Source organism: Phaseolus vulgaris, chromosome 2, assembly GCF_000499845.2.
Source record: "Phaseolus vulgaris cultivar G19833 chromosome 2, P. vulgaris v2.0, whole genome shotgun sequence".
Classification (NCBI taxonomy): Eukaryota; Viridiplantae; Streptophyta; class Magnoliopsida; order Fabales; family Fabaceae; genus Phaseolus; species Phaseolus vulgaris.
Genome location: NC_023758.2, coordinates 32459970 through 32487674, shown reverse-complemented (window position 1 = coordinate 32487674; position 27705 = coordinate 32459970). Strand labels below are relative to the sequence as shown.

Genomic DNA, 27705 nt, shown 5'->3' with positions numbered 1-27705 from the left:
ACATAAATACAATCCTGAAAACAAATTCCAAAAGGTAGCTTCCGCATAATTTCCAAGCCAAAATGAAACAATGTTGGCAAATTGCACCCACACAAGAATGACAAAATTTGCACCTCAAGTTTCGACAGAAAACTGATTAACTCACGGAGCCTATCAAAAGGGAATGGTGAACCCCTGAAAAAAGTTAGCTATACTAGGAGGAGTTGGTTCTTGACGTACAAATGCCTTTGTTAAGAACCATGAGAACCCATGACATGAAGGAAATATCATCTAGAGAACATATGCATTACCTGCTGCCTTTTTCGCATGAACTCAACCTTTTTGGTTCTCCCATTGATGCATAAAAACTATAATCACTTTTTAAAAACCTCACTAGTTTTATTAAACATCGAGATTGGTCGTGAAGGTGGCAATGAATGAACGTTGCTTACCAGCCTAAGTGGAAGAGTATGCTCTCTATCAAAAGAAATAGAGAAATAATACATTAAAAACTCAAATCTTTTATATAATCACATTATAACTTTTAATATTATTATTTTAATATTTTTCATATCATTTAATTTCAAACTTATCTTTTATTATATATATTTATTTCTAAACTTATCATATAAAAAATTATGTACAATTCCAAGAATTGTGAAAACATCATTTTCCAAAAAAATAAGCGAGTATGTTTAAAACAATAATAAAAATGAATAGCAAAAATTTGTAAATATATTAAGTTTTAATCAAAAGTCGTGTATATCTAGTATTAATGTTCTCGTCGGTTGACTCTGATGACCAGTTTTAGCTTCGTCTGTCTTTTCTAGAATCTGTTCGATGTTTGGTTGTGCTGGAACGTGGCTCCGTTAAAACAAAGGGGGTTCTACCTGTTGATCACACTCCGACGATCAAGTCGGTAAGAACTTACTAAGATTAAAGAAGTATTCAGTTTAAGTCTCAGAAATGACATATCTTTACCCGGGGTCTCAATCCCCTTTTATACCTTATCTCTTGTAACCATTTTCTCTCATGAGAATCTAATCTCAACCGAAAGCGTACGTAACAAAAACATGTTCTATTTTTTGGGCACATTCACTCAAGGTGATACAACAAAAAAGAATCTTATCTCTAATGGGAGCATAAAATAATAACAGAAAAACTACTAGCTAACGAGCACCACTTATCTTTAGGTGCTAACTGCAGGAAAATACTTTGCTTACGCGGACACCCTTACTCATGGTGCAACATTATCTTTTACTATGCATCCAACTTAATCACCGTGTGCCCTAAAACAGACACGTGTTCACCTTTATACGTAAGAGTTAAGTTACTAATTAATTCATTTAGAATTTACAAATATAGTAATTAAGTACTGCAAAACTGGCATCAGTTGATTTGATGCACTGGAACCTTTCGCCTTGATGATAACAATTCATTTAATTGTGCAATCTGACGTAAGAGTTGGCTAATATTCTGCACCAAAACAAATTCAGGAAATGTTATTCAGTGTTAATCCCTCATTTTGCAATTGGAAGCAGATTCTGCAATTAAATTGCAACTAAAAGCACTAGGCTTAGCTAACAGCTACATTTTATTATATAAAGAACTTTAAGATAAATTAAAAGAGAAGATAATAAGTGTTTAAGTCAGATACCAGCAAGAAGTGATTATATGTTTGTTTGCAATAATAGAAGTATTATTTTTAAAATGATTTTTATGAAAAGTTATTCGACCCACTTTTGATTTCAATAAGATTTCATATTTCTTTAACTTATTTTGAAAAGTTAAAACAAATGAGTGCAATTTTATAATAAAAGTGATTTTCTTAAAGTTATATATAACTCATAATTATTAATTAGAAATCAATGATTAAGAATTAAAATAATAATAATATATATTTGTAATTTAATGTATGCAAGGTTCACACAGCTACACATCACATCATGCACAATGTGAGTTAGTTTGTGGAAAATCCAGAAGAGTTTCATCTATAGGGAGTAAAATGAATCATATGCTATCTCGAACGAACTTCTGAATTTGGATTTTTCTATAAGAGAAATGGAAGGAAAAATCTTATTGGTTATTATATGAATAATAACTATGCTAATAACATTGACTATAAAAAAAGTACATCAAACTATATATTGGTTATGAGTGAGGTTATCTTATGGAGTTTGAAAGAGCAACCAATGAAGAGTCTGCCAACAACTAAAGCATAAATTATAGTAGCAACAACAAAGTTCTTGTAAAGTTGTGTGATTTAGATGAATAGTAAAAGCATTCTAAGGAATCAAACAAGTCCTACTATTACATAGTGTGACAATAGTTTTACCATAAAGTTATCAAGGAAACCAATCATGGATGGAAGGAGTAAATGTATCAATGTGGATTTTCATTTTCTAAGGGATTTCATAAAGAATGAAATAACTAAAGTGTAACATTGTAGTTTAGAAGAACAAGTATTTGTTCAAATGAGAAGCAAAATTTGGAGTTGTAGCAAATGTAAATTGAATGTTCTGATACTTTAATTTAAGCACAGGAATATTAGATATATATATGAATAAATATCTAGTATTGAAAATTTATTGGGTCTAAATAGATCTTCCGATTTTATTAAAGTTATGTTTGATCCCATAAAATTGAAGGGATTTAAAATATATATATTTTAACTAGATTAAATTTATTTGGATTTTTTTAAATTCATTAAAAATATATTAAATCTAGAATAAATCCATTTCGTTAATTAAATTAAATCTATTTTATTAATTAGATTAAATCAATCTTGATTTGGATCCTGACCGACTCGGCTCGACAAGGGTCTGGGCCGACTCAGCTCGACCTAGGCTTGAGTCAACTCGATTTTATATGGGCCCAGTGCCAACTCAACCTTGACTAGAGGCGACTCAGCTCAACATGGGCCTGAGCTCACTCGACTTAACATAGGCACATGCCGTCTCGGCTTGACATGGGTCTGGGCCAACACGGCTTAACATGGGTCTGGGCCCACACTACTTGACATGGGCCTGGGCCGAATCAACTTGACATGGTTATGGGCCAACTTGAATCGACATGGGTCCGAGTCGAATCAGATTGACATGGGCCCGAGTCAACTCGGCTGGACATACGTCGAGCTGACTCGACTTGACATAGCCTCGTTGCCGACTCGACCTTGGCCCAGTTGGCTCGACTTGGATCTGAGCCGACTTGGCAATAGCCGACTAAGCTCGACATGGGCACAAACCGACTCTACTCGACATTGGCCTGAGTCGACTCAGATCGATATGCACTCGGACTGACTCGGCTCGACATGGGCTCAAGCTGACTCATATCAGACATCGACCCAAGACGACTTGAATCGACATCGGCCCAGGACGACTCGCATCGACATCGGCTCGGGTAGACTCAGATCGACATCGGCCCGAGCCGACTCAACTCGACATGGGCCTGGGATGACTCACATGGGTCGTGCCGATTCGGCTCGACATGGGCCTAGACCAACTAGGCTCGACATGGTCGCGGGGCAAGTTGGCTCGACATGGTCTCAAGCCGAGTTGGCTCAACATAGTCACGGGCCGACTTGGATCGACATGGTACCGGACAGACTCGGATCAACATGGGCCCAGGTCGACCTCGATATCGACAAGTGCCCGGACCGAGTCAGCTCGACATGGGCTTGGGCCGAATCAAATTGACATGGGCCCGAGTCGACTCGGCTGGACATACGTCGGGCTGACTCGAGTCGGCAACGACTCGACTCGACATGGCCCCGTTGTCGACTCGACCTTGGCCTAGTGCCGACTCGACTTGGATCTGGGCTGTCTCGGCTCGACATGGGCAAGGCCGACTAAGCTCGACATGGGCAAAAACGACTCTGCTCGACATTGGCCTGAGTCGACTAAGATCGACATGCGCCTAGATCGACTCGGTTTGACATGGGCTCGGGCTGACTCGACTCGACATGGGTCTGGGTCACCTCGGATCGACATTGGCCTGGGCAGACTCGGATCGACATTTGCCCATGCCGACTCAACTCGACATGGGCCCAGGCTAACTCACATGGGTCGTGCTGACTTGGCTCGACATCGGTCTAGACCAACTAGGCTTGAGATGGTCCCAGACCGAGTGGGCTCGACATGGTCCCGAGCAGGGTCAGATCGAAATGGGCTCGGACCGACTCAAATTGACATGGGCCCGGGTCGACTCGGCTCGACATGGGACCGGGCTGGCTCAGCTCGATATCGTCTTGGGCTGAATCTTCTTGACAGCGAGCCGGGTTAACTTGCCTCAACATGGGCCCGCACCTACTTTGGTCGACATTGACCGGGGTCGACTTGAATCGACATGGGTCTGGATCGACTTTGGTTGACGTTGGCTAGGGTCGACTCAGATCGACATGGGCCCGGGGTGACTCGGCTCGACACGGACACAGGTTGACTTGACTCGACTTTGGCATGAGCCAACTCGACTGGACTTTGGCCTAGACCGACTAGACTTGACTTGAGCCGGGATCGACTCGACTTGACTTTGGCCTGGACCGACTCAGACCAACTTTGCTCGACCTGGGCCTGGATTGACGCGGCTGAACATGAGCCGGGGCTAAGTGAAAATCCAACCCAAAATTCATTTTGGATAATCGAAAAATCTATCCAATTTATATCTAATCTATATCCAATTACATGAATTAGACTTAAAATCCAAAAAAAATATGAATTTAGATTTGAGATAAATCCATTTAAATGAATTAAAAATAGTATGGATTTGGATAATTATAAATTAGAATTCTCAATTTTAACCTTTTGCCACCTTTAATTATATTTTAGATTTTTTTTATATAGAAAGTTGACTACATGTATTTTGTATAGCTCGTGAAAAAAGGAGTAGTTTTTCTTCTCAAATATTTTAGCAGCTATTTTATTTTATTTCTAATAAAAGAAGATTTTTTTAACAATTCTTTTAAACTAAAGAAATAAGAATTCCAAAAACTTGTTTGAACATTTTTGTGTTACTAATTTTGACTAATTTTCGTATGTTTGGCTTATTATTAACCCTTTTTTAGCGACCAGTTGCCTTAATTATTTAAAATGAGATGGTCTTAACCATTTTGAGACTGTGATATCTGGGTTTTAAGAAGATATAATTTTTATTTGGTTAGATGTCAACGTAATCAAAGTCAAATTCGATTTAGGTTAATATATTAGTTTTATTAACTTTAGTCCTAATAATTTAAGTAACTATAAGGGAAAGATTGTTTAGGAAGGAATAAAAATATTTATACTTTTATATGTTCAACACTCTTTGAAAAAAAAGTTCTACTAGTGGTTGCTTAAAATTAGTCCTAAGGACTTTAAATAAATTATTAATCTAATTTAACCCTTTTATAAACTTTTGGGTTAGTCAACTAATAAGAGTAACTCCATTTCAAATAATTTCTATTAGATAAACTTGTATTAACTTCAATTAATTGTATTGAAGCATTTGAGTTCTAATAATTAATTTTTCCATTATTATAGATTACAAGCTCTATTTAAATAGGAAAGTATCATGAAATAGCTTTCTTCTCATATTAATCAAAATAATTATTAAAAAATAAAATATTTTTTTATAAATTAATTTTTATATAAAGTTAATTTCAATTTTACAACAGAAACTTAATTTATTATATATTTTTTATTTTTTGCCTCGTATTTATGAAAATAATTCATCCAAACATATAACTCAATCTTTATATATCTGTATATATATGAAGTAAGATACATGTTTGTTTCCTAAAAGAATTATTTACTCTCAATAATGTATCAAAAGTGTTTATAATTTATATATATATATATATATATATATATATATATATTAACTAAAAGTGATAATGCTACTAATTAAATTAAACTAATTTATATTCCTACTGAACTTAAGTAAAATTGCTTCTCGGAGAGGTACCCTTTTTTTTGGTACTTAAAAAAATGAAACTAAAGTATATTTAACTTTCAAGTGTGTTATTATTTAATTTGACGGGTTTATATATAATTATTTAATACACATGTTAAATAGGATTGATACTCTCTTTAATTTTAAAATAAACATTAATTTCTCTTAAATTTTTAATAAAATAATAATCACACTCTTTTTCATTTTTAAAAGATACTTATCTTTTTTATATTTTTTATAAAAAAATACTTATATTTTCATATTTTGTTAATAAACTTTCACTTACTTTTCTTATCTTATTTAAAAATAACATATTAATTAGATTTTAATTAAAAAATTAAAAAATCAAAATTAAAGAATTTAATTTTGAAAAAAAATGCATTCATCCTTCCAAGATTTTGTTAAATAACATTCATACTTTAAAAAAAAATTCAAAACATACATTCATATATCTTATGTTATTAATAAAAATAATGGTCATACTTCTTATTGTACTTATATTTGTAAGTGTGTGTTTACAATATATTTATATTTTAATATTTAAATATAATAGTGAGTTAATAAATTTATTTATTTTAATATTAGAAAAATGTTTTCTCAAAAATATAGTATTTACATTTTTATAAGATAATTTATAATTGAATGGAAATAGAATTGTTTTAGATATTGTTAATATGTAATAATTAAATAATTAAATTATTTATATTAAAAAATAATTTTTAGTTTTTATAATTTTTATTTAGTTTTTGTCACTTTATTTTTTAAATAAAAAAGTTAAATGTTACTTTGTTAAAGACATAAAGAATAGGAATGTAACTTTATTAAAAGCATACATTAGATAGATAAGTTTTAAAAATGAGAAAGAGTGTGTCTGAGTATAACATCATGAGCAATTTTCTCTAATTTCAATCTATGTTTTAATTAAAAAAATATCATCCTATTTTGTTTTTCCTAACAAATTACATGGGGAAATGTAGATATTCTCATACTTTACTATATTTATGTGAACTAAAAGAAACTAAACATCTTTAATATGCATACTCACCTCATCTTTCTCTTTCAGAAGATGAACGCAACGATCACCCACCACGTTCTGCCGACCGACACTCCGCCGCCGCCGCCGTATCCCCACGTAAAGCAGTGACACCAACACCGCCGCAGCAGCCGAAGCTCCGGCCACATTCGGAAATGACCAAAACGCCCCTGGATACATTGCCCAGTTACTAATCTTGGAAGCCATGTCAACAACGAGCTCTCTCATATCCTCCAACCGCAACTTCAACTCCTTCCTCCCTTCGTTGACCACCTGCACCCGCCAATCTAACGGCGCCGTCGATGGCGTTAACGGCGTGGAAGTTTCGTCTTCGGAGTCCGTTACTGTGGTGGGAACGATTTGTGACAATGAGAGTTCCTGGCGGGTGGGAGTGGGACTTGGAGGGTCGTCAGTGGAAGAAGCTTGGTCACCAATTTCGAGGTAGTTTTCGTTGATCACTTCCATGTTCCATTCAGAGGTTTCGATTTGTTGCCACTCGTCAATGTTCTCTTTGTGTTCCATGATGTTCCGAGGTTTTTGGTAGAACAGTTTCTGCTTGTGTCGATCTTAATGGATAAATATCTATTCTCTATATATATATACAACTGAAAAATATCCCAATGTTGAATTTTCTTTTTGGTTTTTTCTATATTTAGGTGGTTTGCGATAATTAGATAAATTGGTGCCTTATGTTTAGAGGATATGGTGGGCCAGGGCTTTATTAGATTCTTCTGAAAGTATCCTCCAATTACTACAAACTCACATGTCCATTTTGTAAATGTAGTTTGATGGAAAATTGGGAATTGCTCTTTTTTGTAGTAGTGAGAGATTCTATCTTTTGTTAGTTAATTGGAGTAGGAAAAGTAAGCACTCTCTGCAGGATTAATTAAGTGTTCACTTAGTTTTATGGTTGAAACATTTAGAGCCAAGGATGAATGTTTGAACTTGAGAGGAGCTGAGAGCATCACCTGAAGTGCTCAAGGGAGTGTGCTAAATTAATTGTTGAGAAGAGTTAGAACAATAGCATGACATGCATCGTACTTGGTAGGGGTGTCATTTTTTCTTGATTTGCATCAGATGGTGCAAGTTTTTCGTTGGCAAAAATGCTTCCTCACCGCGAGGTTTGGCCTAACTCTTATCAAGGGACGACATCAAATGACAACTCTAATGTAGGAGTATGAACTAGTGTCAACCTGTTGACTTCTAAACTGTTTCCCAAAATCTTCCATAATGAATTGACATAATTCTTTCGTGTAATTTTCTTCACACAAAAGGAAAAGCAGTACTCTTTCTTGTTGGAAGGAATGAGCTCTCATGAATATCTGATGGCTAAGTTAGATAGCTACAAAAAATTGTTCGGAGCAACTCATAAGTGGCTTCAATACCCTGAATTTTTTTATGAAGTTCACAGGAAAGACTTTGCCAAGAAAATCGTCCAAAGTAGTTTGATCTACATGGAACCTATCATGTATCATTATTCAGGAAAGGCTTGTGACTGTGGTAGATTTGCGTAAGTAGTTACAAAATCTTGATGACTTGATAATAGTTTCCATTTGTATCATTAACAAAGTACGATTTCTTGATTTTAGTCAAGGGATCAATTTCTTTACATTGGCTCTGTAATCAGACAATGCTAATGTTATTTTATCATGAGAATGTGAGACTTACTGATGCTCTGCCGTAGTGTTATGCAGTGTAAATGTATATGCACGGACCAAAGCATGAAACCACTGGAAAGTTTTGGCTTTTTGTGCACAATTCAATTATTTCTTTTCTTCTAGTTCTCATACACATCATGGCAGTAGGAAGTTTTAGGTTTTAGGGGGAGTGGGAGGGGAGCTCAATTTGCTACAGAAGAATGGGCTACATGACTTGGACTGGTTTGTTCACATAATTGTTTGTTTTTTAATCACATTCCATTTCTGTTCCGGAATGGGTTCTTGGCTACATCCTTAAACAATAGATTGCATATTTGTATTAGGTTCTTGGCTACATCCTTTTCGAGTTTCTTGTATTGGGTTCTTGTGATGTCAACACTTCGAAGACATTGTTGTTTTATCAGATAAATTTCTATCAGAATTACAAAAACACGCAGTGTAACTGAATAACTATAAACAATGTAGCTTTTATTGGATTCCTCTTGCTGGAAATACAGTTACATTCCAACTGATAAAAAAGTTTGGCACATAAAATTACATCAAAGAAAATCATAACAGTGCTGTAAACAAACTTTCCACCAAAAGTGAAACCTGTCGAGTGTCTTTGATGGAATTTTAAAGACAGATTGCTGTGTACAAACAGGAACAATATATTTAAAAGGAAAATGAAATATGCATACGGTCAAATAGGTCAGGAAGTGGGAATCCTGCTGGTCCGTCCTTGAACATACGCTCCTTTTTAACTTGATTAATCTTTTCGTGGTCATCTTTTGTGAGTTCCCAATCAAATATCTCTATATTTTGCTTTAACCTCTCTTTATTGTAGCTCTTCGGTATGAAAGTCACACACCTTGTTCAAATAACCATCTAAGACATACTTATTACATAACAAAAGATTGAATGTTTGTATTAGCATCCAAATAGCTGCCAAAGTAAACTCAGTACAGTGACAATTCACAATTATGAGGATTGAATTCGTGACTTGGGAAGTATTTTGAAGAAAGTATTTGCATGTTAACTTATCATACGGCATAACACTGGCGAGTGTTTGGAAGAACTTTTGAAAATACCTTAAGATGTTTATAATTGATTTTTAGGTTATTTTGATAAGCCCCTCAAGATAACTTATAAACACAGCTTCAAACTTGTTTAATCTCATTTTTCTTTGATCATAGAAACAACTCATACATAAATGCCTAAATATCATAAACACTTAATCAATAAGTGTTTAACTAAGATATTTACCCAATTGATGATGCAACATGTCAAATAATTTATTATTAACTTCCTGTTAATTAGTGACTCAATTTTGCTAGTGTAAAATTTAGCTTTAAAAGCAAAGTGTAAGGAAATTGGTAACCTGAGCAGCAGTTTAGCCATGATCCTCTGCAATCTGCTTGATCAATTCATTGTCCAAAACATAATTGATATCTTATTTGGTCCCTTTGGCTCCCAAGGAGAGTAGGCAGTTACGATTATACCTTTTTCCTTGCAGTATTCTCTAAGATTCTTTTGCTGCATGGCAATATTCATCTCCACCTGTTCGGGGTGAATAAGATGTGTGAAACAAACAAAATGTGCAGGATAGATGATGTTGATGAATCGACTTACTTGATTGACCAAAGGAGGAATTGTGGCAAAGAGAGTAGATTTTCTAGCTCCTTGCAAGAAAAATTGATTTTGTAGGGCCAAGTCTGTGAGCTTCTTCCATTGCTGCCCACACATCCTTTAAGTTAAATGGCACAAGGCACTCAGAATAAGGCATATACCACTTTTCAGATTTCACACTAATCGACCAATGAATTAAATAAAGGTTCAAATAATCTAATTTAAGAGATCTGCACCAATTTAGGTTGGGGAAAACACTTAGATTCAGCTTTTCAAGTGCTTTTCGTACTGATCCAATTAAATTAGAGTTAACCAATATTAACCCTAAGAGGTATGAAAAACTCTAGATTTTTTTTTTCTTAATGTAAATGTTTATAATACGAATTATTGAAGTGTAACTCTAATTCATGAAAAAGAAAAACAACCCGAAAAGCAAGCATTTGATAAATTAGAGAACAATGTTATTAACACTTGAACAACTGCATCAAAGTTTTATCTGACTGACTTTCATTAGGGTCATACTTAGAAACTAGTAAACGATAAGATATACAAAAATACCAAATTACTCTAAATACCTCGTTAACAATTGCCATTTTTTTCTACTTCTCATCTTATCAAATCACATTACTTACTAAACATACATAATACACATTTCTCTCTTTATCTATCTCTCTACATGTCAAGAAATTATTAGTTACTCCTCCATATTTAATATATAATCAAGTGTGATTAACTTTTTTTTTTAAAATAAAAAAGCTTAACTACATATATTGTTGGTATTGGAACCATGAACATGTGGTAGTTCCAGACCACTTATTAATTTTTCATAGGTGTCATCTAGAGTATGACTTTCACATTTTTTTCCGTAGCAAGTATTCTGTTTTAGAAGTACTTTGATTAATAAAGATTAGGTCAATTTTAATTCCTTAAGTTCATGATAATTTTGATTGTAGTCTCACTTTATAATTAAAAAGTATATTTTAATCCCTCAATTTAAATAGCCAATAGATTACAAATGCGTTCAGTTTCTGATAGAACAGACACAAAAACAATTTTTTGAAGTGACATTACTAAGAATATTAAATTTGGAGGAAAAAATGATCCAAAATCTGAGTTGAACTGATATGTGAAAAAGAAGGGAATATTAATTGCTTACTGAAGTGACTTTTGTAGAGTTTGAAGTGCTTCGGCATTGGGTTGTCCCAGAGCCTGCTCTGACCACTATTGTGCTGCTGTGTTGAAGTGTCTATAACCCACTTTTATAGCCTCTATCACTGCAGATTTCACCACCTTCCCATCGTTATGCTCTGCAGCAGTGCCTATCTCTATAACTGGTATGCTAATGGGGTTCCATTTGCATGATGGTTGTGGTGACTCCACTCTCCCAACATTTGTTGCAGACATGATTCTAGGTATCTAATTAGGTTCACCAATGGATAGGGTTGGGGAAAATCTAAAAACAGATTTCACAAAGAACCAATAACCCAATTTTTTTTTACATTCAGGAGCCTATGACTCCTAATAATATTATTTTAATTATTTTTTATATGATTTAATTATAATATTTTTTTATTAAAGCTGTCATATAAAAATTTAACTTAAAAAGAGTTGTGAAAGTATAATTTTTCATTCGCAAAACAACCTTGGATCTTCTCTCCTAACCGACCATTCAAGACAGACTTTCGTGGAGCCACAAAATCTAAACTTGTCCTTTTGTTATTACGTAATCTAATTAATGTTTCTAAAAAGCGTGACTCGTTTAAAAGGAAAAGAAATAAGATAAAAAAAAGTTAATATCAATAAATAAGAGCTTGGTTAGTTTGAATTGATACTTTAATTATTTTTGTTTTACTTTTTTAATTTAAAATATTATTATAAGGAGTTGTTAGGTGGATGTTCTTTACTGTCGTGTCAATACATCTTTATTCATAAGAGTTTATTTCTTTTCCATTGTTTGCATGATTGAAACAAACACAAGATTTTAGAATTTTTTTAGTATTGCAGAGATAAAAAATGCAAGCTAAACTACATATAGGCTACTAATATAATTTATAAACAATCATTTTGCTCAACTTTTAAGTGAAGTTTTACTTTAAGTAGTTAAGGCCTGTACTCATATTGTAAACAATGTATCCAAGGGCTGATTTAACCTGTTACTAAAATTGGTTTGTTCTTAGTTAGTTAGTGATGCAACTCAAAGGAATTAAAGTATCTCCAATGGTGGAATTATTGGAAATTTTACTTTTGGTGGATTCATTATAAGAAGAATGACAAACGGAATTTTTTTTTCTTCATGTGTATGTTTAAGAAATCGTATGTAGAAACTTTCTCTTCATATATTCACCTCGGTTTTATTGAGAGAAATGTGTTTAGTTATAATTTTTCTTACTTATTTTCATAAACTATCATTTCCTCTAAATTTATAGACCACCCTATTCACACAGATTATTTAATTCCCTATCGAGCAAGCTATTATATTCTACATAAGTATTATTACTTTTATAATATCTTGCCAATGGATTTTCAGGGTGTTACAATGTCTGCAAGTTTACAATACTCAATCATTGCTTTGACCATTTCCTTCCATAAATAAACTTGATTGGCATGGTTATGTTTTCACTTTCACTCCAATGTTTTCTTTGGATTTTGGATTTCGAGGAGTGAATTTGTAGAATGATGTTGTTTTGGATTAAGAAAATAGAATGAAAAATAAATAAAAGATTATGAAAATTTGTGAGTAATTTGATAGATGTAATAAATTTAAAAAATTATAAAATAATATATATAATAATTTATTAATTTATATTATTATAAATTAAGTTTAATTAAATAAAAAATCATAATTTTATAATTAACTAATAATTTTAAATTTATTATTATTACTATTATTTAAATTTATTTATTATTTATAATTCTTTTAATTATTTATTATAGTTGTTATTTCATAAATTTAATTATTATTTTATATATTTATTAATAGTTTTTATTATTTTAATAATAATAATTATTATTTATATATATTACATTATATAATTAATTATATTTATTTTATTATAATATAAATATTAATAATATAAAAATATAATATATATATTTAATATAATACTTATAAAGATATATAATAAAATATGTATTCATAATCAAATTCATATAGTGGCAAAATGAATAATTAATATGTTTGTTTCTTGCATGAATCCTCTTTAAAAATCTTTAAAAAAATATAACTTGTCTGTAACTTTGTCAGCATCTTATTGCAATGATGCGGTTGAAAAAATAGGGGAAAATTGTACTGGTGAATCTTAGGGCAAGTGAAAAATTACTTTAGCATATTTTAAATGGGTTTAAAAGATTTAGTAAGGTACCAATCCATTGTCCAAATTAAAAGAGAAAAAATTTAAAAAAAAATAAAATAATAGTTTTTAAAAATAAAATCACAAAAATAAAATTGATTCCAGTTTTTAAATGTGATAATTTAATATATATATATATATATATATATATGTGTGTTATATCAATGTTATTTTTCAATTTTATTATTTTAAAAACAGGTTGAGTTCCAAGTTTATGGATGGGTTTGATCCCTTCAATTTAAGTCACTACTTTTTCAGTGTCCCACGGATTATTTGGTTAACTCATGAATCAGATCTATTTCTCTTTTGCACAATATTTACATACATTTATATAGTTCACAATCATATTTAATAATCTTTTTAACTATATATCAAATGAAAGTCCAGTTGATCTAATACTTTTATGAGCTAAGTCCAAATGAAATTAAAAATACCTAAATTCAATCCATGTTTAGTGATTGAGCCGTGCGTGTGAGTTGTTGTAAACTTTCTTAGATGTATTAGATTCTTATGAATAAAAAATAAATAAATTCAAAAGTTGCAAATTAGAATCAAACTTAGATTCAGTTTGTGCCTCTAAATTGAAGGTTAAATTCAATAAAAACCTAATTTTTATGAGTTTTTGTATGGATAAGTCAAGATTAAAGGATGATCATATTGACTTTAAAAAACTTAATTTAATTTGTGATTAAAATTAAATCACAAATCTTACCTTTATAACATTTATAACATTATGATGTTTATGACTACCTCAAATTTAGATTGAATGAGAGGAAAGGTGAAGAAAAGTAATTGAATTATAAAATGTAAGTGAGTAAAAGTAGAGAGAAAGAACAATGCACCCTGTGATTGAAAGGGGATAATCAAGAATCCAGAAAACCTAATACATTAAGGAGTAAAGAGAAAGAGATATGATAGAATGCAAAGAGGAACTGTGAAATAAGAAGAATATTGAATTGAATTTGAATGTGTATTACAAGTGGCATAAGCGGGTATAAAAAACAGAAAAATAACAGGCAGCCCAAAAGGTGTCAAACAGAAAAACAGAAAACAGAAAAAACCCAAACATAAAATAAAGGCCCATATGTAGGCCCAAATAAAAATACAAAGTACATAGTTTATCACTTCTCTCAAGTTGGGAGTATAAGTTCTTCATTCTCAGCTTGGATTGAAGAACTTTGAAGGTAAAAGGAAGTAGAGGCTTGGTGAGGATATCAGCAGTTTGCATGGAGAAAGAGATGGGGAGTAGTTTTATCAGTCCAACATTGAGTTTTTCCCGAACAAGGTGACAATCTATCTCAATGTGTTTTGTGCGTTCGTGGAATACTTGATTGGATGCTATCTGTATGGTGGACTGGTTTTCACAGTAGAGGATGGCAAGTTGGATGGAATGGATACGAAGGTCTTGTAACATATAGACCATTGGATCTCACATGTGGTGGCGGCTAGTGCTCTATACTCTACTTGTGAAGAACTTCTTGAGATTGTTTGTTTTTTCTTAGATTTCCAAGAAATGAGTGACTCACCAAGATAGATAGAGAAACCCGTGACAAATTTTCATGTCTTGGCACAAGTGGCCCAATCAGAGTTATTGTACGCCTTGAGTTGATGAGTGCTTGCTGCTGACAGAAAGATACCATGACCAGGAGCATTCTTGAGATACCGAAAAATACGAAAAAAAAACTTGGTGGTGAGTTGATGTGGGTGCTAAAACAAATTGACTGAGTTTGTTCACGCTGAAAGCAATGTCTGGTTTGGTGTTCAAATAGATGAGTCTTCCAATTAGTCGGCGGTATGAAGAAGACTCTGCATCAGTTAGAGCGATACCTTGGTTACTAGAAAGGTGCGAAGAATGGACCATAAGTGTGGGGACAAGAGCACAATCAAGCATCCCTGTTTCATGTAAAAGATCCATGGTATACTTTTGTTGAGAAAGGTGAATTCCAACATTGCTTTGGGCTACTTCTAATCCCAGAAAGAAAGTAAGATCACCCAAATTTTTGATCTTAAAGTGTTGATGCAATAGTGTGGTTATGTGAGTGATTTCCTCAGTGTTATTTCCAGTGAGAACGATGTCGTCAACATACACAAGAAGAGAGTGATGTGAGCATCATGTGTTTTTAAAAATAATGAGTAGTCAGCAAAGGATAATGCATAACCATTTGTAAGTAAAAACTGGGATAATTTGGCATACCATTGTCGACCAGAATGGCATAGACCATAGAGAGAGCATTGTAATTTGCAGACAATGTGTGGATTAGGGACGACAACTCCAGGAGGTGGCTTCATGTAGACTTCTTCAAGAAGGTCTCCATGTAGGAAGGCGTTGTTAAGATCCAGTTGTTTGAGTTCCTAGTTATTTGATGCAACAAGGGTAAGAAGTAGGCGCAAGGTGGTCAACTTTGCAACGGAAGCGAAGGTGTCGAGAATGTCTAGACCTTCAAGCTCTGTGTAGCCTTTTGCAACGATGTGTGCTTTGTAGAGATCAATGGTATCATCTGATTTGTGTTTTACCTTGTACACCCAATGACATCCAATGGCTTTCTTTCCCGAGGGAAGAGGCACAAGTGTCCAAGTGTTGTTGGTAGAGAGAGCAACAAGTTCATCTGCCATTGCAATTTTATGGGTTTTGAAACCCATAAAATTTTACAGAGGTCGTAAAACCCATGAAATTTTATGGAGGTCGTAAATCCCATGATATTTTACGAAGGTTTTGAAACTCATGGTATTTTACAAAGGTTTTAAAACTCATGGTATTTTACAAAGGTTCTTAAACTCATAACAGGGGTTTTGAAAGACTTTTCGTGAAGTTTTAAAAAAAACTTTGAGAACACGTTCTCCAGTAATGATTTAGTAAGAAAAACTACAACCTTAAATAAATGACTTAATAGAAGTTTTAACTGTTAATAATATAAAAATAAACTTTCATTAAATAAATAAATAAAATAAAATTATACACAACTACTATTAGTACGTCAATCCAACCAAAACTATGTTTTTAAAATAATTACAAAATTTATTTTTATTTCTGTCACTAGTCTATACAATCTCATTTTAATTATTTTTATTTAATCTTGGCAAATGTTTCGTGCACCATATCAATTCCAACATGTATTCAAATTGGTATTGAAAATGACAAAAATGTCCTTCCAAAATGACGAAAATAATCTAAAAAAAAGAAGAGGGTGAATAAAATTTACTTCCAGAGTATTTTATCCAGAAATATTTCCAGATTTAGATATCCATAACACATTTTTTAATTCCGAAAATTTTTATTAGAATGCCTTTTTAATTTTGTGTTCTAATTTTTTTATCCGGAATGTATTTTTTTATTATTTTTGAATTATTTTTACTATTCTGGATTTTTAAATCCAAAATAAGAATAATTTTGGAAATTTAAAAAAATATAGGGTGCAAGTTATAATTGATATGGGACAGGACGAAATTGCCTTTAATCTTCATTAAAAATGTTTTTAGAGTGGATTTGAACCACTATATTTTGCTTCCTCTCCAAGCCCACACTTGTGTATAACAACTAATATGCGCTTTTCTTATCGTACATACAAGCAAACTTCAAACAGACTACCGTTTCTTTGAGTAAACATTTATTAAAAAAAGTGATATTATCACATTCTAAAATTATTTCTCAAAATAAGCCACAATTTGTAAGATAAATAAGAATATGATTAATAGAGTTACGTAGCAGATTTGACTTGATCTCATCGTTCAAGCATCAATCTAGGGCATATGCTTTTGTGACCTATATGTAAAAGTAAAGGTGATTTCCACAAGGCTTTTGACATTGACAAAAGCTTCTCATATGCCGGAAACTAATCTTAATTTATTAACAGAAGAAACTCCAACTCAAAAATCTCCTCAAACATAAATTGTTTTTGTTTTTTTTTCTCATTTTTCTTTTCCGTGTTCAGGTTTTTATATCAAAATAACACCAATAATAAATTAATAAATAATAAAAAAATAATTTTAACTTGAAAGAATTTAAAAACAAAAAATAGTACCAAAAAAAAAGAATATACATTATACACAAATATTTTTAAGGTAAAAGTCATCTGATCGTTGTATAATTTATACAGGATATTAAAATGATCTGTAAAAGTAACTTAAACAATAATACTCACAAATAATCAATAAAATGATTTTTTAAATAGTATTGTTATTATAAAATGATAGTTGAAGATGAAGAACCATTCCTTTTTTATATTTGTCTAAACTCACACATAGACACTTTATCTCTATTAGACTAAGACACTTCTCTTAAATGGTGTGTCGTTGTCGGATACAAGTATTGGAAATTGATATTCATATGACACTCGTAGAATACGTATCCGTGAAGATATTCGTATGACACTCGTAGGACATCGACATTCGTATGACACAATTCAAAAAATATTTGTTAGATTTGTGACAATTTTAACACGATTCTAACACAATTTCAAAAAAGAAAATACATTAATTTTCTAAAAACTCAAATTTATTGTATAAATTTTTATTATGATTATAAAAATAAGAAACAAATCATTTTGAACCAGTCAAAAAAATCATTTTTCTGTTAAAAAAAAAATCTAGAACATACTTATGCATATAAATCTTTATTGTCAATTTATATAATTAATAATTATATAATATATAGATTTGTGTCTATGTGTCTTATATTTTAGAAATTATATGTATTTTCGTATTGTGTCTAATACATAATTTATAAGTGAGACTAATTCTCACATTAAAAATCGAAAAATGCAAAAATTAGTTTCATTAAGAAGTACATCTTGTAATCTCCCCTAGAATGAAAGCGAAAGTTCTGTAGGGTTCTAAGGTTTGTTTTTTAAGTAAAAAACAAGGAAAGAAAGAAAGCCGAATTATAGTTGGAACAAGGGGAAGTAACAAGCATTTGAGACCCCAAATATCTCACTTTCAACTAAACGGCTTCTGCACTCACTTTGTTATAAATGCGTGCGCTGGCCAGTGCTGCAATGCACGATCGAACGTAAAAGAAAGCCTCATGGAGGGGAAAATGGCAAACAAGAGAAAAAGATGGGAATGTGAAGGAGGAGAAAAGAACAGTGAAGAAGGTAACACTGAATGGGAAAAACTAAGGGAAGAAGCAGCTTCAATGGCTGCTGCTATACTTAGAGCTAGAAGAGCTAACAAACGTTACATTGGGGTGAGACAAAGACCCTCAGGGCGATGGGTGGCTGAAATCAAAGACACCATACAGAACATTAGACTTTGGTTAGGCACTTACGACAATGCTGAAGATGCTGCAAGAGCTTATGATGCTGCAGCACGTTTGCTTCGTGGTGCCAACACTCGCACTAACTTTTTTCCATCCCAATATTCTCCTTCTGTTTCTGCTCTTCCTCCAAAAATTGCCAAACTCCTCCTTGTTAGGCTCAAAGCTAGAAACTTTGCCTCTTCATGTAGGGTTACCTCTCCTCTTCCCAGTAACCACTATGATCAAGAAACCAAAGTAGAACCTCAACCTGAACCAGAACATGAATCTCAGCCTGAACCAGAACCTATATTATATCTCCAAACAGAAGAACCCCACTACGGGAATTTTGTAGATATGAAAGGAAATGGGATTGTTGAAGAAAGTTATTATGGTGCTAGTTATGGTTCTTATGACATAACTACTTGTGACCATAGCTGCGGAACTCATGAAGAAACTTCTAACCAAAAGTGTAGCGGGGAAGATTTCAGCTTCGGGTATAATTTTGGTGATCATGTTTATGATGAAAACAAGCACATTGTGAGTGGTAAAGGAGAGTTGGAAGCTTGTGATTTTCAGTTTTTGGACTGTGCTGGATCACTGAGTTACTCTTTTTCTCCATTTGAGATAGCAGAAGAGATGGTGGGAGCGATAGAGGAATACAGTTATTACGATGTTGATGATTCATCCTTAGGTAGAGAAACTTTCAGGATGAAGTATGAACGTAAATTCTCGGCTTGTCTTTACACCTTAACCGGAGTGTCTGAGTGTTTGAGGCTACAAGTTGGACCAGAAAATGGAAAGGAATTCGAAGGTTTTTTAGGATGCTAACTCTTAACGTTTGACGTAGAGGCACTATAGTGAGGAACAAAATTGTCTTTCACTCATTTGGGAGCTCACTTTTTCATTTTCATTCTAGCTACGCAGAAAATAAAATTGGAGTAGCATAGATATTCTTTTTTATCTTTTACTATAGAGATGCCATTTAGCCCATATTCTTTAATTTCATCCTAAATAAAGCTTTTTTTACATTATCATTTACTTTTGTTGTTCACTTAGTATCGAATTGAGTTAAAGAATAATGAAAAAAAATTGTACAAGGTGATTTGCGAATTATACTGCATAAAGATGAAAATAAAAAACTAACAAAAGTATTAGTTTGCATTATTTAGAGATATATACAATTTATCCTTATACACTAATCTAATCTCATCCCAAATCAAAGAATATTAATATGATATAAAGTTGTTTTTGACATTCCTAATAGTAAAAACACTCACTTCACAATTCATTATATAATAATAAAATAATATAATGAATTAAAACTCTTTATAATAATAAAATAATATTTTAAATTAAAACTCTTTATAATAATAAAATAATATTTAAATTAAAGAGTAAAGTAAAAATCTAATTAAAATATTAATTTATTATGATGTTACTATTCATGGACACATCACTATCCTATTTATATGTTACCTGAAGATAAAGTTTATAAGGGTTTAAAAAAGAAGAAATAAAGAAAATGAATGTAAAAAGTCAATAAAAGATTATAGAGGAAGAATCATAAGAGGAATACATAATAGATTCAAAGAAAATATAAAAAAAATTCTTAATATTTTTTATAATTTTCTTGTAAATAAAAATATAAAATATATGTTTTTCTTTAAATAAAATTTTAAGGTACTTTAGTTTGGATATAAAGCTAGCTCTAAAAAACAAGGGTGTAGGTTGAGAAATTATGTACTAAACTCTTCATATTTCATACAAGAGTTTTGTTTGGAAAAATATATGTACCTACCAAACAAGTGATAAAATAAAACCTTCATTTTCTATAACTAGTATATATAAACATGTATCCTCTTATTTGTAACATAACTCACCTTTTGAGGTAAATTCCTTTTGAGGTGATTTTCCTCTTGCACTTATCTTTCTCTTGAGAGTGGCGTGTTTTTTTATCTTTAATTTCTTCTATCTTTTATAATTTGTCGTTCTTAAATGTTCTTGAGTTCTTAAACTTCAAACTAATGGTTGAGACATACTTCACTGCATAAGGAGTTTCAAGTAATTTCAATCGATTAAAGTGAATGGTCTTGGATTCTATGGATTATTCTTCATTTCAATCGGCTAGTTTTGCTTATTTCCACTTTTTAATTGATTGTACTAAATGCTTTGTGTGTTCTTGAATAAAAATCATATTTTACTGATCTTATCTTCTAAATCACAAATACGAATTTATTATTTGGTCATCAGAGTTTTTGGTTTAAACATGATGCATTTTAATCAAGAACATGTTAATGTTGATGTTTTCTATTCAATTCTTATGTGTGAAAGTTAATTGAATTTTTTTTAGATCAATTTGATTTAAGGATTCCATGTATGGTTAATGAGTTGGTCGCTAAATCCATGACAAAAGTTGTTGCAAATTTGTGATGGAGATCCCACATCGACTAGAGATAAGGACATTTCATTGTATATAAGTGGGTGCAAACCTCAATCCTATAAACTGGTTTTATGGGGTTGAGTTAGGCTTAAATTTCACTTTATAACAATTTGATCTCTAATTAGATTTTCATTAAAAAACATGTCATTATTAATTATTTTATAAACATTTTGATTCAGTCACAAATTCGAGAGTGACTCATGGTTTTATTTTTATCCAAATATTTGGTTAATCTTAATTGATGATAGTTGTTATTGCATGCCTATTATATGTTTGATATAATTATTTTCATTAATCTTTAATCACCTTTAATTGTGTAATCTTTCTTTGTTTTTAAAATAATATGTCTTGTTTAGTTTTCTTCTCCAATTAGCCTTGATTACTTGATTTAGTTTTTGTTTGTTTTCTATTTTAGAATACTCTTAAACAAAAATTGATCCTTGTACTTCAAACATAGGAATTAAGTGTTCAAAATTTACGTGGATAAACTTTTGGTGTTGTTTTTAAGAATTATAACATAAAAGTGCATCAAAACAACCTTGAAATGGTAATGACCATATCATAAAAACTCTTGGTTGAGTGTTATATGATTAGAAAAAAAAATGTGTTATGTTTCAATGAATCATAATTAGACACAATATTGATTGATTTGATCTTTGATTTGAAAATTAATTCCATTATTGTGGATTTTTTTTATCTTCTTTTTAATTAGTATTCTTGATTACAAATTTTATCGCATTATTAAATATAAACTAATTTTATAGACAAAAAATAATTAATTACTATATTGACTAAATTAAATAATATTTTAAACACTAAAAATATTATTGGTATCTAAAGTAATTTCTATTATTAATAAATAATTTATAAATTGATATATAATTAGCTACCAAGATTTCAGCTATAAGTTGGTTGATTTTAGGAGAGAGTGATCTTAAAGTTGAATAATATAGGTAATGGTGAATGTGATTGGTTCAAAGTTTTTAGAAGAGAGTGGACATGTTAGATTATGTAATAACCATTAGATTCATCAATGTCACTAGTGTAAATATAATCATTTACGACACTTTTTCAGTAAGGGTTCCTTAATAAAAAATCTTCAAAAAGGTGTGGTGATAATTTTGAAATTTTTAAGTCGCTTTTAACAACGATTCTTTGTTAATTGTTGTTAAAACTAGAAGCAAAGGAATATTTACACATGTTGTGATTAAGGCATGTTGTGATTTAGGCGTTTTCCTCCTACAACTTCAGAGTTTCTTTTGGCACCCCATAGTTTAGACAAAAAGATCATTTAACCCTTAAAAAATATATTTTGAATTATACAATCCAAAAGGTATTTGTAGATCCAGAAATATATTTTGGATTCTACAATCTAGAATGTATTTTTTTAGTAACATTCTAGATTATAAAATCCGGAAGGTATTTCCATAAATACCTTCTAGATTCTATAATCCGAAATGTAATTTTTTAAGAAAAAAATATATTCTAGATTATACTGGAAATATCTTTTCAAATTTTATAATTTGAAATGTATTTTTTTTTAAATAAACATATTCTGTTAGATAGAAGGAGAAAGGAGTTCTACTTTAGATGATTTAGATTTATAACTATGTAAAAAGAAAAGCCAATTCCTCATCGTGTGGGTGCTAGAGTGTTAGAAAAGTTATGTATAATATATTTCTTTCATAGCTCAAAACATCCAGCCCTATTTTTAATTAATCATCCTTTTTTTGTTGTTCAAAAAAATTGTAATAGGAAAATTCACGAGTTATGAATTGAAGAAGGCAACAAATCATAGTTAAAACTTTTTTTTCTTAAAGCAACTACTTTAATCATACTAATTCAATGTATTGCCAATGGAATCAAATTACTTGTATTAAGATATTAAGACTTAAATAATTTTGAGAGTTGATGACATAATCTTGATTGAACAAAATCAAATAATGATTGCATATAAGGTCTGGTGAAATTAAAGTCAAATTAACTATTCGGTAAATTTTCGAAGTCTTTAATTATTTTTATTTTATATACAATTATCTTTTAAATTTGTTTACCTTTTTATTTTACCTTAAATCAAAAAAATAATATTTGAATTGTCTAGTTATCACACAAGTCTCTCAATAAATACAACTTTACTACTTTATTACTCAATTTGGTATTCTTGCCAAGATACACAAGTAATATTTGTACAAAAAGAAAATAAATTGAGTCAATCTTTTTCCATGAAAATAAACTTAAACACAATTAAGTTAAATGAAAGCACTTTTTTTAATAAAAGTTAAAATGCACAAGTTGTTTTTTACTTATAAAAAAGCTTAATTAATTTTATCTTTTTATTTTCTTCTCCTAAAAGTGTTTATTGATAAATTTATCCAAATAGAGCCTTAGTCTTGCATAAGAAGATTTGAGCATTTCTCATTCACATCTTAACACCATAATATTTTGATCACTCAATTTGGCCATAAAAATTCCTTGAACCATTGGAATGAAGAGAAATGCTAGAAATACACTATTTTAAATGCACACTCTTGTTGATTGAAATTTACGAAAATAACAATGTCGTGGATCTCAGCATCTTATTTCATCAATCTTTCATAATTTTGTAATTTCTAATAAATTTTAACCATTATAAGAGTGTGTTAAAAGGATTGTTTAATAACATGTTGCTACCACTCTTTCGAGAATAAAATAGGTTGCTAAACAATATTTGTCAGGCACAAAAATTTGCCAACCTCAAATGCAATAAACAAACAAAATAGAATGAAATACCCTGCTTGCCATATGAAAGAAGCCTCAACCGCAGTATTTTTTTGCTCTCTAACAAGGTACTTCTAGCAGTGGATCATCATCTAGTAAAGGGAAGGTTACTGCACTCAGGGAAGTAGAAAGGCCATGCTCAACTTTGTTGCAAATTGAAGGAGCAGATCATCAGACTACACTTATATTTTATAACCTTGTTAGGTCAAAATGTGAAACAACAAATTTTTTACAAGTTTAACAAATATTCTCCTACATAGAGCTAGAAGGAATAAGCAGTTAGGCACACAGAAAGATCATTCAATGCATGGTAAATTCAGAAGGTGAATCCCTTAGTGATCTAGACAGAGAGAGATTTCTCAGTACAAATGAGCTCTGGATACTTTTTCAAAAATCCACATGGAGCATACTGATTATCAACAGATAACTTATTCTTTATATGTATAAAATTTAACAATGTAATAAAAACTGAAAAAGGCATCAAGTTTAACACTGGGAACAACCTTTCAAACCTCACGGCAAGTCCTTAATAGGCGAATTAGTAAATACCAACCTAAGACCTCTTGGTGAGGCTTGTGGGATGCCTTATCCTTGAAAGACCCCTAAACATTTTAGAACAAAAGAAAGAAATATTAAGTATCAGGAGATATTTGTAAATAACGAGGCAGATAAAAGTACAAAATTCAATAGACTCACTCACCTATGACATCTTTTCAAATAGTACTGATTAGTGATAAGCTTGTTGATCTACATAAGCTAATTGTAGTTATAAATGTTTGAAACAAAAGATCAATTAAGCAGAAAATTTCTCTTTGTTACCCAATACAGTATACAGGAAGAAGCTTCAAACTGTGTATCACAAGAGAACAACAAAAGTGTGGTTTGATTCAAATTAATTTCTTACATTTGCCTATAAAATATTATCTTTTCTACTAACACTCAAAAAACAATACATTGACTATCCGGCTTTCATATTTCTCCATGTTTGTATTATAACTAAAAAGTAATTTCCGTACGCCGAAATGAGCTAGCTCGTTAAGGTAAAGCCATTCAAAGTCATCCCCTCAACATAGCTTTCCTATCTAATGCTCAATGGATAAAATGTTGCAACTTGCAAGGTTCCTCAATTGCAACCCAGTTTTCAGGGAACAAACTCTTACCGCATCCTCTTCATCTTATTAATTCAATTGGCATAATCAATACCATGCTGACAATGTCATTGAATTCCTATTGATTCAGCAGAAATGGTCATAGTTTCTAAAATTGAGTTGCCTTCGCAATCTGAGATCTCCAGGCTAGAAGATCTGCAACTGAAATAGAAAACTGCACTCATCATGGAATCTATAAGCACTACAAATGAATACATCACCACCAAGAGTGGCCCTTCCCACACTCTTGAAGATCCATCACCATAGCTCAGTGTCTTTACTCTGTGCTCAAACAAGCCCTCCACAAAGGCCATCCCTATAGTCGATCCAAGAAATATCAGTAGACCCACCTGAGTCTGACCCTTGATCAAAATACTAGACCGCAGCATTGCCTGCGCTCCCGAAACATCCTCCAACACAGAGATCACTATCGAAATGTTACAGATGATAATGGCATTGGCAAAGACAACCGAGAAAACCAGCCCAACCATCATTGCACAGTACACAACAATATCTGGGGAAAACCGAAGAACAGCCAATGCACTGCAGAACGCAACAAGGAAAACACAGAACAAGGTGATGCAACCAACTACAAGCGCACACCCCCACAGATATGTGAAGAGGATCTTCCTCCAAATCTTAGAAACAATCACACAAAACTTGGAAGCGTCAAACTTCTTTCTGGAATAAGTACAATCTACAGAATAGACAATCCCAGCTTTGGACAATAACAACAAAGTAGAATACAAAGGAAAGCACATGGCTGAAGAAACCACAGTCTCTGCAAATCGCTGACAAGACTGTTTGATAATTGGTCTGAGAGGAAGACCACTAGCTTGGGCAACCAACATAAGCCTAATAGACAGATTCTTCACAATAGTCATATCCACTATCACATTAGACAAAAGCACAGCAGAAACAGGACATATAAGCATAACAGCGATTGCAACGAAACCCCATGAATTGAACCTAAGAATCCTAACAGTTTCTCTCAGAATATCCAAAGCATTCATTGATTGCATTTCATAATTGCGATCACGATCAGAGAGTTCAAACCGCTTAACAGGGGTTCCCTCGGATCCCTCCTTCCTCGGGTATTCAGACCTGATTCTGGGAGAACAACCTCCACTCGAAATCTCCATTTTGGGTGCGGGGTTATGAATGAAAAAAACAATATTATTTCATTGGAGTTCAAGATTCACTCGAAGTTTGATGTGAAACCCAAGATCTGAAACAGCTAGATTAAGCTCAGAAAAAGATAATCACAAAATGGTGGTGTCTTCAAAAGGTTATTATTGTGCACAATGGAGGTTGAATTGAGAAGAATGAGGAAATCGAGGCGATACAGTACCTAGAAAATGGAACTTTAAATTGGGAGCGTTGAAAAGTGTAGCACTGAAGTTTGTTGGTACAGATAGAAGCAATGAGAATGAGATTGCGTCGGAGAAGAAGATGAAGAAAGGGATTTTGAGGCCCTAGCACAGTAACAGAAGAAAGGGTTGAAACTTAGATTTGTATGAATTCTGAATAGCTCCAAAATATATTATTACAATATATTGTTTTTGTAATGCTCCTTAGAAAGTTACATCTTTCGTTGACACAACAATTACTCATTTTTTCTTAATTTACCCAGGTCTTTTATGAAAATAATAGCAATTCCCATTTACTATTCGGTCCCGATCCGAATATTCTAAACGGAGTAATTAATTCATTTGTTGTGTTTCAAAAAAATATTTTTATAATTATTTAAAACATATATTTATTAATTATTTCGAGTAAAAGATTGAAAGTATATATTTTTAGTTTTTTAATAGCGAAATTTGACTCCGTTTTGTATTTTAAACAATATAAAGTAGTTTCTTTACGTGGTCTTCAAACTCGAATCTTTTAAGGTTTTTTTTCATAATTGAATGTAATCATACATTTTTAGCATTTTTTTCTCAACAAAAGATATAATAAATTAATTAGGATATTTAAGTATGTTCCAATTCATTTATAAAAAAACTCAAAAATCCAATGCAAGTTAATTAGTAAAGAGATCATGCCCCCTACACAAAAAAAAAAATATTATGTAAACTAAAAAGAAATTATGTCTGAACACACACAACAAAAACTATATAAGAATCATGTTTCTTCCTAAACACTATATTTATAACTTTATCATAGATTAATTTTATTAAAAAAATTAACACTTAGTCCAACTTAAATTAGAGGATCGTTTAGACAACAAAGAATGTGCCATATATGTATCTAGTTGCATATCAGATTGTTCACTTTAGCCTTCTAACTACAAAACATTGACACCAACCAATATAGATGAAGAAAGGATTTTCAAGAATTAGGAATTCATCTGCAAAGAAAGTGTCAAAGGTCTGGAGTATTGTCGTTTGAAAAATAAGGACTAATCTGTCACTAGTATAGTGAACATACATAAAGTTGTGTCCCTTGAACAACATAAACTTGTATGGCAAAACTTGAAGATGCATTGTCATAAAAAATGTTTGTGATCTTAATTACAAGATCTCGTTCATGCAAAACAACAATCACTTTTCCTACAATACAAAAAAAGACTAT

General features: G+C 31.7%; 3 protein-coding genes and 1 pseudogene across 3 annotated transcripts; 1 reads left to right on the top strand and 3 right to left on the bottom strand.

Annotated features, from left to right (window-relative positions):
- Positions 1-1042: 1042 nt before the first annotated feature.
- Positions 1043-9015, bottom strand: LOC137811526 (uncharacterized). The gene is made up of 2 exons (XM_068613317.1): positions 6950-9015; positions 1043-1455 (listed from the first exon to the last, which is right to left on the bottom strand). The coding sequence occupies exons 1-2, from the start codon at positions 7457-7459 to the stop codon at positions 1369-1371; spliced, it is 597 nt and encodes a 198-aa protein (XP_068469418.1). The 5' UTR covers positions 7460-9015; the 3' UTR covers positions 1043-1368.
- Positions 9016-9034: 19 nt separating this feature from the next.
- LOC137811527 (NAD(P)H-dependent 6'-deoxychalcone synthase-like) lies at positions 9035-11697 on the bottom strand (annotated as a pseudogene).
- Positions 11698-18585: 6888 nt separating this feature from the next.
- LOC137809377 (ethylene-responsive transcription factor ERN2-like) lies at positions 18586-19614 on the top strand. The gene has a single exon (XM_068610499.1). The coding sequence runs from the start codon at positions 18586-18588 to the stop codon at positions 19612-19614; it is 1029 nt and encodes a 342-aa protein (XP_068466600.1).
- Positions 19615-24839: 5225 nt separating this feature from the next.
- On the bottom strand, positions 24840-26656 carry LOC137811525 (uncharacterized). The gene is made up of 2 exons (XM_068613316.1): positions 26483-26656; positions 24840-26359 (listed from the first exon to the last, which is right to left on the bottom strand). The coding sequence occupies exon 2, from the start codon at positions 26271-26273 to the stop codon at positions 25200-25202; it is 1074 nt and encodes a 357-aa protein (XP_068469417.1). The 5' UTR covers positions 26274-26359; positions 26483-26656; the 3' UTR covers positions 24840-25199.
- Between the last annotated feature and the right edge of the window lie 1049 nt (positions 26657-27705).